The sequence below is a fragment of the Trachurus japonicus genome, chromosome 21, assembly GCF_045865225.1.
Source record: "Trachurus japonicus isolate A0001 chromosome 21, Traja_1.0".
Taxonomy (NCBI): domain Eukaryota; kingdom Metazoa; phylum Chordata; class Actinopteri; order Carangiformes; family Carangidae; genus Trachurus; species Trachurus japonicus.
In genome coordinates, this window is record NC_140927.1 from 6,801,926 (window position 1) to 6,820,210 (window position 18,285).

Genomic DNA, 18,285 nt, shown 5'->3' on the forward strand with positions numbered 1-18,285 from the left:
CTTTAACATCTTACTAATGAAGCTGCTCACCAAATAACTGCTCTCTGTAGTTTTTATAGTTCAATACAGTAGTAAGGCACCTCTGGGTATCACTTATGATCCAGCTCATAATCTTGAAAACAAAGAAAGAATTATAGCTGCTGCGCAGCGATGGGTCGGGTCCGGGCAACTTTTGGGCAAATTTAGGCAATTCTGAGCAACAAACAGGAGAATAGGAAGACAAGACAGTTGTCCTTATAATGTCCAATTTGCATCAGTTGAGGATTGAACCTACAACCTCGGGAACCAAAGACCAGTGTCTATCGCACTAATCGCAGCTAATTGACAAGTGGCAGTTCAACAGTGGCTTCACAAATTGAGTAAGCCATTCAGTGTCATGTAGGCAGAAAAAGAAAAATCAGTTTTTGAGGTAAAATAATGATATGTATTTGTCAAACATCTACTATGAGTCTAAGATGTTAGGAGCCTTCGCACATGGTCCAGTCCAAGCTATTTGGATTTTTAAATTTAGAGGCTTGCTGTGATGCCACCATTAGGACAATTGTCTTGTGTTTTGTGTTGAGGACATTTGACATTTTGATCTGTCATCATCATCACCCTGGCTGGGTCTCGAACTCACAACCTCTGACACCAAGAACCAGCGCTTAACTCAGTGAGCTAATTATCTGGAAGTGAAACATGGTGTGTGTCTTCTCAAATAGACTCAGGGAGTCAGTGTCCGGGCAGCAGTTGTGAACGCAGATTTCTGTTATCTAAACAAAAATCTGTTAATACATAAATTGCATCTAGACAGCAAAATAGCTTGAGGACATTTGACATTTTGATCATCATCACCCACGCTGGGTCTCGAACTCACAATCTCTGACAGCAAGAACCAGCTCCTAACTCGCTGAGCTAATTAGCTGGTAGTGAAACCTGCTGTGTAGCCTCATTTATCCACTCAGGTGAGCCAGTGCCCGGGAAGCTGTTGTGATGAAATGGTCAAAATGTCAATAATTCAGTCATCTAAACAAAAATCTGATAATACATAAATTGCATCTTGACAGCATGGAAATGTTGGTGATTTGTTTTTAATGATAAGTGTTTTGCTTCATAAGAGAAAATATGATGTTTAAAAATTCCACACTCACATTGGCTGCAGTTGTTCCCATGACAGCAGAATTCAAAATGTTCTAGAAAATTCAGTTTTTGAATTAAAATTCTGATATTTGCCAAACTTCATCAACCATGACTCCAGAAGATTGTCATTTTTTTTTCAGGAAGTTTGAAAATGTATTTAGCAAGAATTTGATGGTATATGTTTACAGTACTGTTTACAGTCAAACGTTTTCATGCACTGTAGGCTCAATTTTTGCTTAATCAAAAATCCGAGAAACAAGTTTTGTGGAGGACAGTCTGGAGATGCTCTGTAGCAAGTTTGGTGTCAATTGAGCAAAAATTGTGGGAGGAGATACATTTTAAAAGTTTTACAGTTATTGAAAAAAACAGAGTGATGGACTTCATAATTTGTAATAAGTTTAAGTGGACAAAAGTTTCAGCAGTATTGAGGCTACATTGTGGTGAAGTTTCAACACTGTAGCATCTACCGTTGGTTTGGTAGGAATTTTTAAAGTTGTTAAATTTAAACGCTTATTGTGCCCCCCCTAGGAGGGGGGGGCACATGTCCTTGGAGTTGAGTGAATCTGGCATGGGACTGAACCTTTGTGCAAAGTTTGGTGAGTTTTCGCCCATGGGAAGTATGACTTCCTTGGAAGAAGAAAGAAAGAAAGAAAGAAGAAGAAGAAGAAGAATTCCTAGGAATACAATAGTGTCCTGGCAGCTGCGCTGCCCGGACCCTAAAGAAGAAAAACTCTTTGAGTTATCAATCCATTTGTTCCCCCACCACCTCCATTAATGGTAGCCATCTTTCTATAAACACTTGGTAAGTGTTTATAGAAAGATGGGGATATCTACATCTACTGTACATCTGCCCATCCTGGGTGAGGGATCCATCCTCTGTCCCTCACCCTGGGATTTCTCCTGTTTTATTTCCTGGGAGTTTTTCCTCAGTGGATGTGAGGGTCTAAGGACAGAGGATGTTGTTATGATGCCATGTAAAGCCCTTTGAGACAAACTGTTTGTAAAAATGGACTATACAAATAAAATTGCCTTGCCTTGCCTATGAGCTGGAAGTCCCAAGGTCAAAATGAAACACACTTCCAAAGGGGGTTGAAAATGACCAGGTATACAAACTGACAAAGTAGTGGTGGCTAACCAACCAGACAATGGTGAACAAACAGCAGAGGATAGCTGTAGTGATACAGTACATGTAGCAATCCCAAGAGACAGCAACATCAAGAATGAGCAGGAGCACAAGAAGCTGGAGTAATACCAAGGGCTGAGAGAAGAACAGAGAAGGATGTGGAGACTGGAGGTCCCATTCGGAAACTCAGGGCTGTGACCCCCACAGTGGGAGAGTAGCTCCAGGAGAACAGATACAATACTGTGCAGGACCCTCAAGCTCACAGCCCCTGATGGAGGACCTGAGCTTGAATAGGAACAAACAGAAATATCCATAAACTTGAATGTTTCTCCATTGTTTCTCTCAAATTTTAACCAAACAGTTTTGAGGTGTGGTGTCTAAGCAACAGCACCTGTGCTGTTGTGTTTAACTTCTGCAACATGTTTACTTTTGTGCATCACCGTGCACAATGTGTTTTAAGAAGAGAAACTGTGTTTAAAGTTTTAAAGATCTTCAAATTGTAATTGGTTCAATGAATTGATTGAAGCCACTTAGGATTTAGTTGTGACAAAAGAAATGTGTGTTTGAAAAACTGCAATATTGTGAAAGTATCAAAGCCTGATGCACACACCCTGTATGGAAAAACTGACCTGTCCGAACAAAGCAGTCTCCCTCTTAGCCCTAAACCCTGCTCACCATCCAACCTTTGAAGAGTTGGTTTCTCTGAGCTAGAGGTCACCTGAAATCTGCTATTTCAATCAATCATTGTCATTCATTCAATCATTTCTGACTGGCTCACTGGCCTGTTACTAGAGCCCCAGAGAGAAGCTGAGAGAGGAGATGGAAAACTACACTGAGATGGTTTTTGGTGATGATCAACACAGGAGAGGAGGAGAAAGGTTTGCCTGTACTTCAGGCTGATTGGATTTTGGTGACTTAAGTTTCAAATGAAAACATGACTTTCGCCTTGTCAACACAACATCTACACAACTCCTCAAGCAATACCTATAAATGTTGCACAAACCGATTAGTTTTTGGTGACAGCAGAAAAAACTTCATCACTAGTGTAGAGGAGGACGGAGGGATCAGTGCTGGAACACATCACTACATCATTATCTCCATAGCAGAGCACATGATGTCTTATCACATTTCAAACAAATCCCACAACATGGCTCACCTTGGAGAAATGGCTGCACCTTGGTGACTGGCATGGTTGGAGAGGATGAAGCTGGGGGCTGGAAGTCTTCAGGTTTGACAAGAGTATTCTCTGACTGGGGGTCAGCATTAAAACTGCCAAGGGGGCTGATGAACACTGTGTTGGGGGTCTCGACTGTGGGGAGGTCTTCCTCTGTCACAGAAACCACTTCTATAGTGGAGGGGTCTGGTTGCTCAGGTTTCTCTGCCTTAATTTCCTGTAAAAGGACAATGTGGAGGTAAATAACACACAGCAAGCATGAAGGTGTAACAGGTTTGTTGTGGCAGAACAAAATAACAGAGGAAGTCACAGAATGTTTCGTACAATTGTGAAGGAGCTGTTGCTCCTTTTAAGGGGAACTATGCAAGTCTGGTCTCTTGTCCTCTGTGTTGCTAACCCTCGTCCTGCATTTGTTTTCAATCAAGCTGGCAAGAAATCAATCCATGGAGCGGTGGATAGCGTTATATATCACATACGTTTTATGACATGTATATTTGTGTAGTCTTGTCTGTCATAAACAAGAGATTACGGATTACGGGCCGTGGTGGAGACGAGAGCTGGGACACCGGGTCTTACAAGGTTGGTTTTCAGCCAAGAGACGCTAGGTAGAAGGCAGAGAGCCTCCATTCTCCCTGGAACTAGTTACAAGTCATTGATTTAACCAGCACTAGGACTCTGGAGCTGGTTAATTATGGTAAAAAAAATATTGCATAGTTCCTCTTTAAGAAAACAGCATCATGAGTCTAACCAGCCTGTGTTACCTATCAAGAGCTGCTACAGTAAGCATCTATGATATATGAAGACAAGTCTGGAAACATGACGTACACATGTACATGTATGACAATATCCATAGTTTGAGCATGGTAGACCAATATATTGTGAATGATACACATATTTAATGTATAAATGCAGGTTTACTGAAGAACACACACAGGTAAAAAGACAATATGCCTATTTCTCATTAATTCATTGTTCATTTTAAACATGTCTGTCTGGGAAAGTGGTCTCAGACTTTTGGAAATGTATCTGATATCAACAAATACTGACAGGATTTGGGATGGATAGAAGTTTTGTTATTTTTTCATAGTAGTATAGTTGTTTATTGTTTCTTTTTTTGTGTGTGTAAATTTTGTAAATTGTTGGACTGTTAGTGATCAGTGTTCATGTATGATGGTTTCTATTGGGGTCCACAATAGAATCAGTCCAGTTTATAAAATGTCAGAAAATAATAGAAGCTAATTAAAAACTTATCAAGTTGATGTCCACCAATATTCCAGAGCATAAACGCATTAAAGCAGTTGACAAAGATATAAGAGACAGTCAGGACTCTGACTGTGTGACTTACTGAGGGGGGAGTGGATGTGTCAGCAGCAGCAGAGTCGGCAGCAGGATCTGGAAAAGACAGACGAGAAGCAGTGGAATGAATGGAGACCATGAAAAAAAAAAGTATTCCTGAGGTTGACTTAATTATCTTCAACATACTGATGTTCATCATTGTCCCATCATCCACATTCTGCTGAGCTTTATCCAACACCATAACCCCAAATCCCTGTCCCTCGGTCCCTCTTGTCCCTCTGTCCCTCTGTCCCTCTGCCTCTGTGTCTCTGTGTTAATGGCTGCCCTCCTGCCGTACCTACACTTTGGTACAAAGGGACACCTGAGCAGGTGAGTGCTGCCACTAAGAAGGGGGATCGGGTGACCCTGCACCTCCCATTCTGTGGGTAGGATTACATGCTCGTATGTCTTCTGAGTGTCCAGGCAGTGAGTGTGGGGACATGGGTGCAGGAGGAGGGATGCTGCTGGTCACTATGAGGACGCTGTCACTGGATACACTGTCCAGCTGCTCATTCTCACCAAATAGTCAGTATGTAACAAGTTTTGGAGATATACAGAAATAAAGGTCAGTGACCTTTCATCCATGTTTGGTAAAAAAAAAAAAAAAACTACCATCATTCAGAGAGCAGTTCCCATTCAACTGTTCTCAGTGACCTTGGTTTCTGATGAAGTTTTCAAACTGAGTTGTTCAGTAGCAAGATAAATGAATGAATTCCCACTGAGACAGGAATCAAAAACTGCACACAAACAGCAACCCCTTCTACTCACCTACTATTGAATTTATTGAATATTACTGAAAATGTGCTGAGAATTTCTAGAAGAGGAAAAGAGCAACAGGACCTGAGTTATCAGTGGAGGGAGCCAGAGAGCAACTAACTCTGCCTCAGAGCTCAGCATCATTACATTGATGAGTTTGTGAAAAGATTTCATCTAACTTGAAAAAGACAACATCAACACAACATTATTATAAAATATAGATCTTTTATTTAATTGAACAAATGATTATGAAAAAATATATATACGTATATAAAAAATAAAATAAAACACAACCATAAAGAATGACAACAGGGTTTTAAACCTGTTTTCTTTCTGAAACCTAAATCTTGGCTGGTGTTCATCTAATGAACAGGTCATTTTTCACATCCAGTTCACAGTCATACATCGAGTTACTGTGTAAAGGTCAAAGCGTTGTCTGAGTCTTCACCTGTCTAAGGTAAAGAACAACTTCCCCCTCATGCTGTCCTCTTGGGGTTAACCGACACAAAGTATAACATTATCACCTAACTCCCCACTACATCTTTTTTGTTAACTTAATTTTTCATATTCAAACTCCACTTCTCCCATTTGGAAATTATTGCCAACAAATCCTGTTTAAATGAATTTATAATTTGGTTTTGAGTTTTAATAGATCAGAAATTCAGAATTTCGGTGGATCACCACAGACTGCTATCTGTTAAATATTAACCAGCACATTTCCAGGTCCAAACCAACTGAACAACAGAGAGCTAAGAGACTATTTACATCACTTGTGTTTCAGAATGACTTCAGTTCTGTGTCATTCTAACGGTGTGGTCACTGTGGGCCTCTCCACATATGGCTGCACTTCTGACCAGTAGCCTATGTCAAGGTGTTCTCCGAGGAAGGAAGTGAGTGCAGGACTGGTGGCGGCCCACACTTCTGCCCCTCCTGAGGTCTCCCTTGTGGGACAGAGCCAGGTAGGTGCCTGGATAAGACAGAGAAGAGTAGGTGGTGTAGTGGTTCTCCTCCAGGTTTTCCTTCAACAAACAGTCATCAGAAAACTGCTCCTGGAAAACATGAGAAAACAGTTTACCATCACATCATCCTGTCCTGTAATGAAGCTCAGCGCTCAATCATTCATTCAGTCCAAAAGGAACAGGTGAAACACGCCAGTCACAGTTGGCCCTCTGCTCCCTGGCTCAACAAGAGAGACAGAGAACAGCAGTGGTTGAGTGACATATACGAATAAAGAGAGGGCATGGCATTAGAGAACAAAGCAGTGAGTCAGAGAAATAAAACAGTGGGACTGACCAAAATTCTTAAAATAAAATGATTTCTAAATAAGGAATTGCATTAGACAGGCAGGAGGCGGGGCCTGTACATTGTTTTATGGAAATACATTTCAGTCAGACAACTCTGGAATGAGAACAAATAAGCATTGCAAGCTGAAGCACAGCATAGTTAGCATATTCTTGAGCGTGGTTGCAGCAGGATTGATTGTAAGCATTGCAAGCTGAAGCACGGCATAGGTATCCTTGACCCCCCAGGGGATCATAGAGACAGAGCCCACAGGTGGATGCTGGGGAAAAGGTGGGTTTGCAAAACCTCATGGGCAGCAGCAGCGAGATGTATCAGAAGCAGCAGCAAGGCAGCAGAGCAGGAAATAGCAGCGGCAGCAGCAGCAGCAGCATAGCCAGGGATGAGCAGGTAAACTGGGGGGTTTAAAGCTCCAGTTGGTAAGTTGACGAAAGTGAAAGTAAACTCCGCGACTTGGTCGGAAATTTCAAGACAATACTCCGTCAGGTCCCTTTATGAACCTCTGCCAAGCGCCCCACACACACACAGACACACACAAAGTAGCCATGAACGCACCCACAGAGAAGAAAAAAAAAAAAAAAAAGATGTACCGTATCCATAGCACGACGTGTAGGAGCGGCGATTGGCTGCTCCTCCTGCTCCCTCTACCTGACTGGTGGAGAATCGTCGGGCGCGGTGGATTTTGGCAAATACGATTACAGGCTGTAGGTGGAGCCAGAGGAGTTGGATTTTGTCCTAAATTACTCATTTAATGTCTGACCATCAGAATATAGTGACAATTCCAGCAAATATGACTGAATAATTGTTACCAACTGAAGCTTTAAGTAGCCCGCCCTATTTGGAGGAGGAGGGCATGTGACTGATCAGCTGATCAGTATGGGCGCAGCTTGAGTTGTCTGCCTGAACTAGCTCCGCAGGCTTCACATCATATATATACCTTTAAAGGACTGTGCAGACCTGAGCCTCTCCAGAGGATCTTCAACTACAAACAGGGACTGTATTATTCCTCTATACTCTGTATTCAAGGACACAACGATCAGGATGCTGCAAGATAACTTTTATTCTTCTTCGCTTCTCTTTACAGGTTATGACCTCCTAACTAGTGCGCCACCTCCTGGCTATAACCCACCATTACATCTCCCCCTTTTAGATAAAAGTTAATCTGTTTAGCAGAACCTTTTATGAAAATGAAGTGCATTAAACAGTATAGCTACTTCTGAATTTCATTCCATTATCCATAACATCACTTAATGACTTTCCTAGAATCATTTCAATGGAAGTATAATCACAGGAACTAACAAAATACATTTTACAGCTAACTAGCCCTTTTATAGCTTTTAATCTCAGCTGACAAAGTAAGAACGTAACTCTTCACTAGAACATTTTACTTTTAAACAGACAATATCATTTTCAATTGTCCTTCTTTTCTTAACACTCTTATAACATTTCACTTATGCCCAGTAGTCGAGTTGTAAAAAAAATTCAGGGGGGATGGTCAATTTTTTTCACCTTATTAAAAAAAAAGGGGGGGGGGGGGGGGGAGTGTAATTCATGTAAACTATATTATATAATTTATTATTATAAAATTATAAATTATATATAAATATATATTTTTTATTATTATTATGGAGCTTCTCCACTAGTACCAACTCAGCTGGGCTTTAATTGATTTGACATCTATCTAAAGCACTGTAGGGGGGTCTGGGGGCACTCCCCCAGAAAAAAATTGTGATTTTTAACACATAAATAAGGCATTCTGGTGTACTCTGAGGAGGAAATAAAGGGAAAAGACAACATTGCTTCAGATAAAACATTTAAAAAAGCCCATTTAGTAGGCCTACTGACTAAGGTTCCTTTCATTGTAATGACAAGAATGGCTAAGTGTATGAAAGTGAACTCAGAACTGGTCTAGTGTGGAGTAGAGGATGACATTTGTCGGGAATTCCCGCGGGTCACGTGATTCCCGTGGGATTCCCGCGGGATGGGAGTCAAAATTTTATTGATCCCGTGATTGGGACGGGACGGGAATAAAAATCAACGGGAGCGGGCAGGAGCGGGAACGCCATTAATAGATGATGATTTTCAGCCGTGTTAAACAACCAAAAGGTCAGATGCGTCCATGTTTGTAGTCATCTTTCAGTGGCACTTTTCTCTTCTCTCTTCTACTCTTTCACTTAGCAGCCTTGGTGATTTTGGGCGCCGCCTTGATTAAAAGGCAGATGTAGCGTCTTTTGCGAGCATTACTTTCAATATAGACGCGCGTCATGTGCGCTCACAAGCGACGCCGTAGCGGGGCGCATTCGGTGTTGTTTTTTCGTGCACATCCGACCTGCTTCTCCTCCGGTGTCCGGTCTCGGGTTGTGTCTCCCGGTGTCTAAGCACGGCGACCAAGCATTGATAAATACAGCGTGTCCTCCCGTGTTTCAGCTGGGTCGATACCGCGGGGCTATTTAAAAAAAAAAAAAAAAAAAGCGCTGGTCGCGGTGGAGCTGAGAACAGCTGAGTTTTCTCTCCTAAAGCTGACATATGGTCGGGTCACAGCCTCACAGTGCACCCTTAATTAATATTTCTTCAACCTTAAAGCTCTCTGTCTGTCCACCAACTGTCCTGACTGTCCCTGAACATCACACAGGGACATGGAGCTGCTTGTGTGACTGGATACTGAGTTTTAATGTTTACATCAGGCTGAGTTCAACAAATAAGTTTATACTACTGTAATTTAAGTAGTTAAATAATAAGATATAATTCATATCAGAGTTAATATCATATAATATCATAATATATCATATAAACCCTGACAACAATGGAGGGAGGTGGAGGAGATGAAGCCGTTAAGTGTGAGCTACAGAATAAAGTCAGGAATAATGAATAAAAAATAAAAACGGGAGTGGGATGGGAGTGGGAGTAATTTTGAGTGGGAGCGGGATGGGATTGGGAGTCATTCTACAGGAGTGGGACGGGATGGGATTTATTTTTTTACTCTGGCCCGGGATTGGGACGGGATGGGATTTTTTCTCTGGGAGTGGGATGGGACGGGAGTGAAAATCCACGCCCGTGTCATGCTCTAGTGTGGAGCTGTGGCTGGAGAGCAAAAACAAAACTCTGACCGAGAATAGTCACTCCTCGCGCTCATAGACGTTGATGTAAACACAAAATGTAAACACACTAACATCAGTGGGTCACTTGCAGCACCACGCCGGACCGGACCGGGCCGGTCCACTGACCCACCGGCGGTCTGCCCCTGCTGGCGCGAGTCACCACGACTGCAGAAACTTCTCCCCTTTTCCGTGATTCGGAACCGCTCGGAACGCTATCTATCGCTTAGAGTTCAGATTCCCTAATAGCAAAGTTCCTTTGGCTTGGATGTGGCCCAAATAAACAGCAAAGATCTGGCCCACTTACGGAAGTGAATGACGGCCCATATCTGGCCCAAGTAGGAAGCTATGCTTAACCATAACATAACCAGACCTCTACCAGAACTGTACCAACTACATATGACTTATAGCTGGGCTTCATAGGGCCTGCCTGTATGGCTGTGTTCAGGTAAAGCCTACTGGCTCTTATGTGGCCCCCATGTGGCTGACAGACCAAAATCCAGATTTTACCCAGAACCTAAACTAATATACACCAAACCTTTCATCTGGCCCACTTTTGGAAGTGAATGATGGGCCACATCTGGCCCTAAGGTCTATAAGCCCAAACTGAACCATAACAAAACCAGACTTCTACCAGGAGTAAACTAAATTAAAATAATTATATGGCTCATGGGTCACATACAGAATACGTGTGGCTCAGTTCTGTTGAATCATTGTGGCCCACATGTGGTTGACAGAATAAAACTGGTACTTTTTTTTCATCAGATCTATTAACACACCTTCCATCTGCCCCACACTATGAAGAGAATGACAGGTCAATTCTGGCACCAAAATTAAAAAAATGATAATTTTAGTGCAATAGCAGTACTGATTAAGTTGTTCGATACCTATATAGATCACTTAAATCACACAAAATCAATATGAGAAATTAAGAAACACACAAGTTTCCCTTTAAAATTGTATTTTTTCATACTTCAAAATTGCCTTCAATGAACTGTACAGAACATGTAGAAATTACATCCATATAAAAACAGAATCAGAAAAAAACTGATCAAATAGGTTACAGTAATACTGTACAAAATACAAGAACAGTGTAGAAATATTAGAAATGAAGAAAGTTTAATTTGTGCATCAAAACTGTCTGTCTTAACTGTCAGTTTCAGCTTGTATTTTTTGTCTCTCTTCACACCAAGGCCCAGTTTCCCATCACCTCCACCTCCTTGTCTGAAACAGCTGCAGTCAGGGTTTCATCTACGGCACCTTGAGAACACAGGACATTTTGAAAGAGTAGTGTTAGGGCTGTCAAACAATTAAAATATTAAATCGCGTTTAATCTCAAAATTTCCTAAGTTAATCGTGATTAATCGCATCGTTTTCTTTTTTGCTTGAAATCACAGCAATAATAATAATAATAATAATAATACATTTTATTTGGAGGCGCCTTTCAGGTCACCCAAGGTCACCTTACAAAAAAGGAGTGAATGGAGTGAATGGATAAGAAACATAAGAAACATAAGAAAAGAAACATCAATGTTTCTTATGCTTTCCATTCATGGTATTTAAAAATCAGCTGTCAGAGAGAGAGAGCAGCCTTAAGAACAAGTTCTCTAGTGTAGTCAACATGCAGCTTTTCTGTAACATTACAAGACGGCAACGGCTGAGGTTCCAATGTCACAGCGTTAACTCGTGCGTTTTCTTTTTTTCGTGTTATTTAAAAAAAAAAAAAAAATTTAAATTTAAAATAAAATAAAAAAAATAGTGCCGTTTAAAATCATTTTTGCGCTAACGCGTTTATAAAAAACATTGTGTGAAGTTCCGGTGAATCAAAATAAAATAAATCAGACATTGGAGTAGCCTAACTTAAATCAAGCTTTTTTCAATCCCAGGAGCAGTAGGGTTAGCAAAGCTGCTAAAAGCTGCTAACACAGTCATAGCCTGTCTCTTTCCACCCATGGGCTTCAAACACACGCTTTATTAAATTAAAACCGAGTTCTGTCGGCTAACTTGTAGCTTTCTCCTCTAAAGATGTAGGTCTAGTGTGTGCCATTAATTATCAGTAGTTCAACAAAAATGTAAAAGGTTTAAAATTCACTTACCCAAAGCAGCAGCCAGTCCAGAAGCTGAGTGAGAGAAAATAAATATGTCCGGAGGGTGTTGCAGAATAAACTCCACCCATGGCCACTTGTGCCAGTTGCATGCCAACTGTAGCCCAAAAGCTAACATCTATCATCTGGGAGAGTGCCTTATTTCAGAACTGTGCCAGAAGAAAAATTCCCTCCAATTTTGAAGGTATGGCAAAACCAACGTGGTTATGATGTGGACCTCATGTGTTTTACCATTTTGTCAGTTACATAGGGCCAGGTGCTTCAATTACAGAACTGCCCCAGAAGAGATATTCCCTCCAATTTTACCAGTCACATACCACATGCGGCCCAAAAGAATATTCTATTATCTGGGCCAAGTGCCTCAGTTAAATAAGTGTACCAGGAGAATAATTCCCTCCAAATTTTAATATATGGCAATGCGTATGTGGGTATGATTTGGTCCTCATACATTTTGCCATATCACATCTCAGCCAGAGGTGCCAGCTAAATGCCACATGTGGCCCAAAAGTCAATGCTATTGGGGTTGTCACCTTGGTTACCTGGCTGTTAACCAATAAAACACGGAGGAGGATTCTCGCTTCTACAACACTTCTCTCTGATTGGTCGTGGCGTCGTGCCTGTGTTGCATTCACTGTGACCGGGAAATTACAAAACTACCTTCTCAGTTAATGTGCGCTTCTGTTTAACTCCGTCTGAGAAAACATCCTGGACCTGGGCTATGTAAGAAATGTTCGGGGGGAATGCCCAGGCCAGGCGACAGCCTTAATATAATTATAGTTATGTCCAACATTTAATGTAAAAAGGGGATGGAGAGGGGGGATGATTTTGATCGTTTTTATTTCAGGGGGGATGCCATCCCCCCCCATCCCCCCTCAACTCGACTACTGCTTATGCCCCATGGTGTGAACTGTGTGTGTGTCAAATGTTCATAAGTCCAGTCTATCAGGAGCCTTGGACAGTCTCCCTGACCTAGTTATTGTTCCATCGTGAATCACCCTGTCCTGTGGTGTTGGGGGCACTGGTACTTCCCTGAGGTGGGACCGGTTGCGTCGCAGCCGTCCTTTATCTTGAGTCTCCACCTCGTAGGAGCGTGGTGTTGTTGCAGGACCCACAACTGTCCCCGTAGTGCGTGCGGGTCTGATCCACACCTGTTGACCAGGCTGAAGAGGTGGCAGGGTTTGAGTGCGGTGTCTCTGGTTGAATGTCTGTTGTTGTTGCACTTTTAATGCTGTGTCTTTTTCCTTGAATCTTTCCAGATCCGGCCACTGTGGTTGAAGTTGCTCCGGAGACACTGGGACTGGTGTTCTAATTCTCCTCCCCATCAGAAGTTGAGCTGGGGAGCTCCCATGTGCCAGTGGAGTGGCCCTATAGGCCAACAGGGCTTTGTGGAAGTCTCCTTCTTTCATTAATAGAGACTTGACTGTTCTGACGGCCCGTTCCGCCTCCCCGTTGCTGCGTGGGTAACGGGGGCTGCTTGTCACGTGTGTGAAGTCGTACTCTCGGGCAAACTGTGCAAATTCGTGACAGGAGAATTGTGGGCCGTTATCTGTGACAAGCACCTCTGGGCAACCAAACCTAGCAAATACAGCTTTAAACCTTGTAATAGTCTGTTTTGCTGAGGTGTTTCCCTGTAGGCTGCACACTTCGAGCGTGAGAAATAGTCTATTATGACTAAGTAGTGTCCATTCTGCCACTGGAAAAGGTCTGCCGCGACCCTCTGCCACGGCCTGCTTGGCAGATCTGTTGTGAGCAGAGGTTCCACCGGTGCCTGGGTTTCACGTGCGCAGACTCCACATCTTTCAACCATTTGCTTCACTGCAGATGTGATGCCTGGCCACCAGACTGACTCACTTGCTCTGGCAAGACATTTGTTAACACCCTGATGTCCTTGGTGTAGTTTGTGCAGGATGTCGGGTCTCATGCTGTCAGGGATTATGAGCCTCTCAGCTTTCATAAGCAGTCCTCCCCCATCATGCAGGACTGACATTTCAGGCCAGTAAGGTAGCAACAGCTCATGCACATCTCGTCTGTGTTCAGGCCAGCCTTTTGCAATGTAACGACTGAGACGTTTGCATACATTGTCTGAGGTTTGTGCTGTCTTAATCTGTTCAAGCTTCGTTGGTGTGGCTGGCAGGCTTTCTACGATGCTGTCCAGGTAAGCTTTGCACTCCTTTTCCAGGTCTTGCTCGGCCTCTGTGGCTGTAGCTGGAAGCGGCGCTCTGGACAGAGCATCAGCTGTTATCAGGTTTTTACCTGGGACATGGATAATATTGAAACTGAACCTGATGTTTCCTCCTGGAAAACACAGGACAAGACTTGCTTCCCTGTGAAAAACATGAACCAGAACAAGACAAGAACATGATGTCTTGTAGGATGACCAGCTGAGATACACATCATAGATCATGAAGACCCTGGAATGGACACTTCTCCATCTTCTGAGGTCACAGGTCGAACATGCACTAGACCCACTACAGTTTGATTACAGGAGTGAACTACATTACAACTATTCCTGGTGTGGCAAGGTGAAGAGGGCCCGGGCGGGGATTGAACCCACACCTCCGGGTAAGAGTCATGCGCGCTTGCCAGTCACCCAAAGGGACATCCCTTTGGTCAAGTAGCCAGGGCACATTATCAATTGGAGGCATAGTGACAGGAACCTCAACTGTCACATCTCTCCCCCTCTTTTCACAAGCACATCCTCGTGCTTCCGCACAGGCTGCCACACATTAGGAATCCATGGACCCACCCCTAGTGCTACATGGATCCTGCCAACAACGCCAGAATGTGGCAAGGTGAAGAGGGCCCGGGCGGGGATTGAACCCACACCTCCCGGGTAAGAGTCATGCGCGCTTGCCAGTCACCCAAAGGGACATCCCTTTGGCCAAGTAGCCAGGGCACATGATCAATTGGAGGCATAGTGACAGGAACCTCAACTGTCACACTGGTCTCAATCATTTCCCCTTACAGTACACAGATATGACATGACACCAACCCCCCTGCTGTGCTACTATGTGAGGTGTGTATGGGCTGCATACCATTCCCCCTGCCAGTCCTCCTCCACTCATACAGAGGTACAGGCCACTCTTGACTCCTTTGATTCCCACCACTCCATGCTTGATAGCAAACACCTTCAGCCAAGCTAATGTGGAGACAGAGGAACACAGGGTTAAAGCAATCCATCATGGCTTGGATGGATTCATCACAAGCTTCTCACATAATGAAATCTCAGGCCAGTGAATGTGGACTGAACTCACAGTAGTCAGTGGGTTTGTGGACACCTCCAACAGAACCATTAGGCAGAATCTGGAGATGGTAGCCAATCCCAACACGGCAGTAGAGCAGCTGCTGCTTGGCTCCTTCTCTGATTGGATGAGGTCTGGAACCTGCATGGTAAAGAAATGATTAGATTGCCTTTTATGGATGATGTCATCCAAAAAGAAATACAGAGTCCATGCTTCGTAAATTATAACAAAATATAATATCAAAAACTCAGTTTATTGCCAAAAGTAGTAAACCAAACAACACTAGTACACAAATGTTGTATCTGGAACATCTTTGGACAAAATCAGCAAACGCATGATTGAAAAGGACTACAGTGATTTAGCTGGATTTACTGTAACATGATCACTCAGGGAGGAGGTTGGAAGGGACAGTCTATTTTTCCTTGCAGTATTTTTTCAGCTCTGTGCCTAGTCATATAAAAAGGAAGAGAGAGAGAGCTTACTGTGGTACCTGCACCCTGTGGCTTGTACCCTAAAGGAAAGACTACCGATAGCACAGAAAGAGATGAACTCATCTAAGATTCTCCCAGAGATTTTTCTCACACAGTCTGATGTACTAACACCTTATCATTATCATCACGTGTTTTTATCACATAAAACCAAATATGTGGTAGAAAGAGAAATGATAAACCATATGCCTCATCATCAAAACAGGAACCTGGGCTAATGCTGAGGCTGATCAGAGTAAGGGTGGGCGGGCATACTAATGGGCACTGACGCCAGAGCCAGGCGAGTTGACTTCCGCTGAAGATGTGACGTCACAATATCTGACTTTGAAAAAAAACTCTCCAAACTCGAGCGTTTTCGGCGGCTCAGAGCTGCCTGCCTCCACTTTTTCCCTGTTAAAAGGGTTTTCCATGGAGTTTTTCCTCAGTGGATGTGAGGGTCTACGGGCTGACGATGTTTTTATGATGCCATGTAAAGACCTTTAAGACAAACTGTTTGTAAAAACGGGCTATTCAAATAAAATTGCCTTGCCTTGTGTTGCCTGAAACTGCCCACACACACTTACCACATGATATGGCACTTCCACATCCTCTGAAGCAGGAATCCAACATCTTAAATACATACGTCTGAATAGCTGGAAAAGCATAATACAGTAGGTCCCCTTTAAACAGGCGCACCCTCACCTTTTTCTTTCAGCAGGGAGTCCCTCACATGCAGCTTCCACAGGCCTCGGAGGTGAGTGCTGAGGCTGTCGGGTGAAGCCACTGCCTCATGTGTTGTTGCTTCCACTGGTCGATGACACACACAGAAAAGCAGGAACAGCAGCAGGCCAGGCAGCAGCAGGGAAGCATCCATAGCGGAGCACATCAGGCCCCTGCTGGAAGACCGCTCAGTGATCTGCAGCAGACACTCACATCCAGGGACAGAGGGCCGTAGTAGTGGTAGTGGTACAGGGAGAGTCCAGGTCCAGGTTTTGCTTCCTCTTCTCCTGCTCCTTTGATCCTAAGCTCTACTGCCTCCTCCATATCCACCTCCTTCTTTTATCTCCTCAGTGCCTGCATGTGTCTACGCCAGAGCAGTGACTGACAGGGACACAGTGAGATACTCCTCTGTACGCTGTCATTATCAGTCACATATCAGTTCTCCTGCTTCAACAGCCTTACATGATTTTCTCTGAGGGTGCTGCAGACCTTTTTCCCCACTACCTCTCACTTGCTGGTCTGCTGCATCTGATCCAGTTCATGTTTTATTTCAACCCGCCTAGAGGACGGCCAAAAGTACAGTCAGACAACTTAACAATCACAGCTGAGTGTTTGGGTGTAGCCTGCGTACATGGATGTGTTGTGATCTTGCCTAATCTGACAGGAGAGACATGCAAACTGTATGTGCAGTATCACATTTTCTGAGATTGGAGAGTGAGCTGAGCTGATAGAGCATGAGAAGTCTGAGGCATCACAGCACACACACATAGGCTACACAAGTTCAGTCAGGTAACCGTGCGTCATGGATATTTTCTAGGCTGGTAAATATCCTAAATGGCCACAAGGACATATAGTCTAGTAGCCAGGGGGGGTTCCCATGCACCCGAAAGATATATTTTTCTAACTTAGCTTTTTGTAATCCTTAAGGTGTCTAGTAAATTCATTTTGATGATCCCCGCGCCAATTATTGTCCCATGCATGTTTTTTTTGAACATCTTTTGTGGCCATCCTGGATTTCCGACTGTGAAAAATGAAAAATTTTAATCTTTTATATTTTTACAATCTTCAAGATGTCTTGTAAACAAATTTTGATGATCCCAACCTGAAATATTATCCCATGTATGTTTATTTAGGCTATTTTGGCTGCCACCACCTGGATTTCCTAACATGATTTTTGAACATTCCGAAGTGTTTAATTTGGCCTTAAGTAGCTTGTGAGGGGTCAAACTAGGGGTTTTTCACGATTCTGAGTTGATTGCAAGCATTAGTTTTTCACCCAAAACACTCCTTGATGGTAAAAAAACAGCCATGCCCACATTTCCCGCTCATCGGAACCCCCTACACACACCCCACTCCCCCCACCACCAATACAATGTATTACAGAGAGGCTATTCCTTAGCATGGCAGGGGTTGTCTTTAATGTCACATGAATACGGTATGTATTTTTAAATATTTTTACAATCTTTAAGATGTCTTGTAAACAAATGATGATGATCCCAGTCTGAAATATTGTCCTATGTATGTTTTTTTTAGCTATATTGGTTGCCACCCTGGATTTCCTAACATGAAAAACAAAAATGTAAGATCGAAATAACTGTGAGTAGGGAAACATTACAAAAATCTGGGAACTAAGTCCTTACCAAGAAATTTCTCCACTATTGTGTTCAGGAAGGTGTGTAATATCACATATTAAAATGTTGAAATTCAACTCCCATGGGAAACCTCCTAAAAAAACGCTGAAAGTTGGGGTACCTGGCACCGGATTTTTGAAAATTCCGAAATGTTTGATTTGGCCATTTAATCCCATTGGTCACAAAAGTGACCATAAAAAGTATTTCCAGCTGAAAGGC

The 18,285-nt window shown here is 43.0% G+C and overlaps 2 protein-coding genes across 2 annotated transcripts in view; both read right to left on the bottom strand.

The window, feature by feature from the left end:
- tmprss3a (transmembrane serine protease 3a) overlaps positions 1 to 4,953 on the bottom strand; it is a 49,623-nt gene extending 44,670 nt beyond the window's left edge. Inside the window, exons 1-3 of the mRNA XM_085764172.1 lie at positions 4,899 to 4,953; positions 4,762 to 4,808; positions 3,399 to 3,633 (exon numbers count right to left, since the gene is read on the bottom strand). Of these exons, the coding sequence (XP_085620298.1) occupies positions 3,399 to 3,633; positions 4,762 to 4,808; positions 4,899 to 4,953 (337 nt within the window). The remainder of the gene's footprint in view (positions 1 to 3,398; positions 3,634 to 4,761; positions 4,809 to 4,898) is intronic.
- Positions 4,954 to 6,373: 1,420 nt separating this feature from the next.
- On the bottom strand, positions 6,374 to 16,589 carry LOC146964711 (fibroblast growth factor 4A-like). The gene is made up of 4 exons (XM_085764174.1): positions 16,418 to 16,589; positions 15,261 to 15,389; positions 15,042 to 15,145; positions 6,374 to 6,556 (listed from the first exon to the last, which is right to left on the bottom strand). The coding sequence occupies exons 1-4, from the start codon at positions 16,587 to 16,589 to the stop codon at positions 6,374 to 6,376; spliced, it is 588 nt and encodes a 195-aa protein (XP_085620300.1).
- Positions 16,590 to 18,285: the final 1,696 nt, after the last annotated feature.

What these genes read in the sequence shown, in the direction of transcription:
- LOC146964711 (XM_085764174.1), bottom strand. Translation starts at nt 16,589, where the DNA reads ATGGATGCTTCCCTGCTGCTGCCTGGCCTGCTGCTGTTCCTGCTTTTC. An exon ending in CTCCCTGCTGAAAGAAAAAG is followed by an intron (nt 15,390 to 16,417) that starts GTGAGGGTGCGC and finishes TTTACCATGCAG; the next exon opens with GTTCCAGACCTCATCCAATC. An exon ending in GAGGACTGGCAGGGGGAATG is followed by an intron (nt 6,557 to 15,041) that starts GTATGCAGCCCA and finishes CATGTTTTCCAG; the next exon opens with GAGCAGTTTTCTGATGACTG.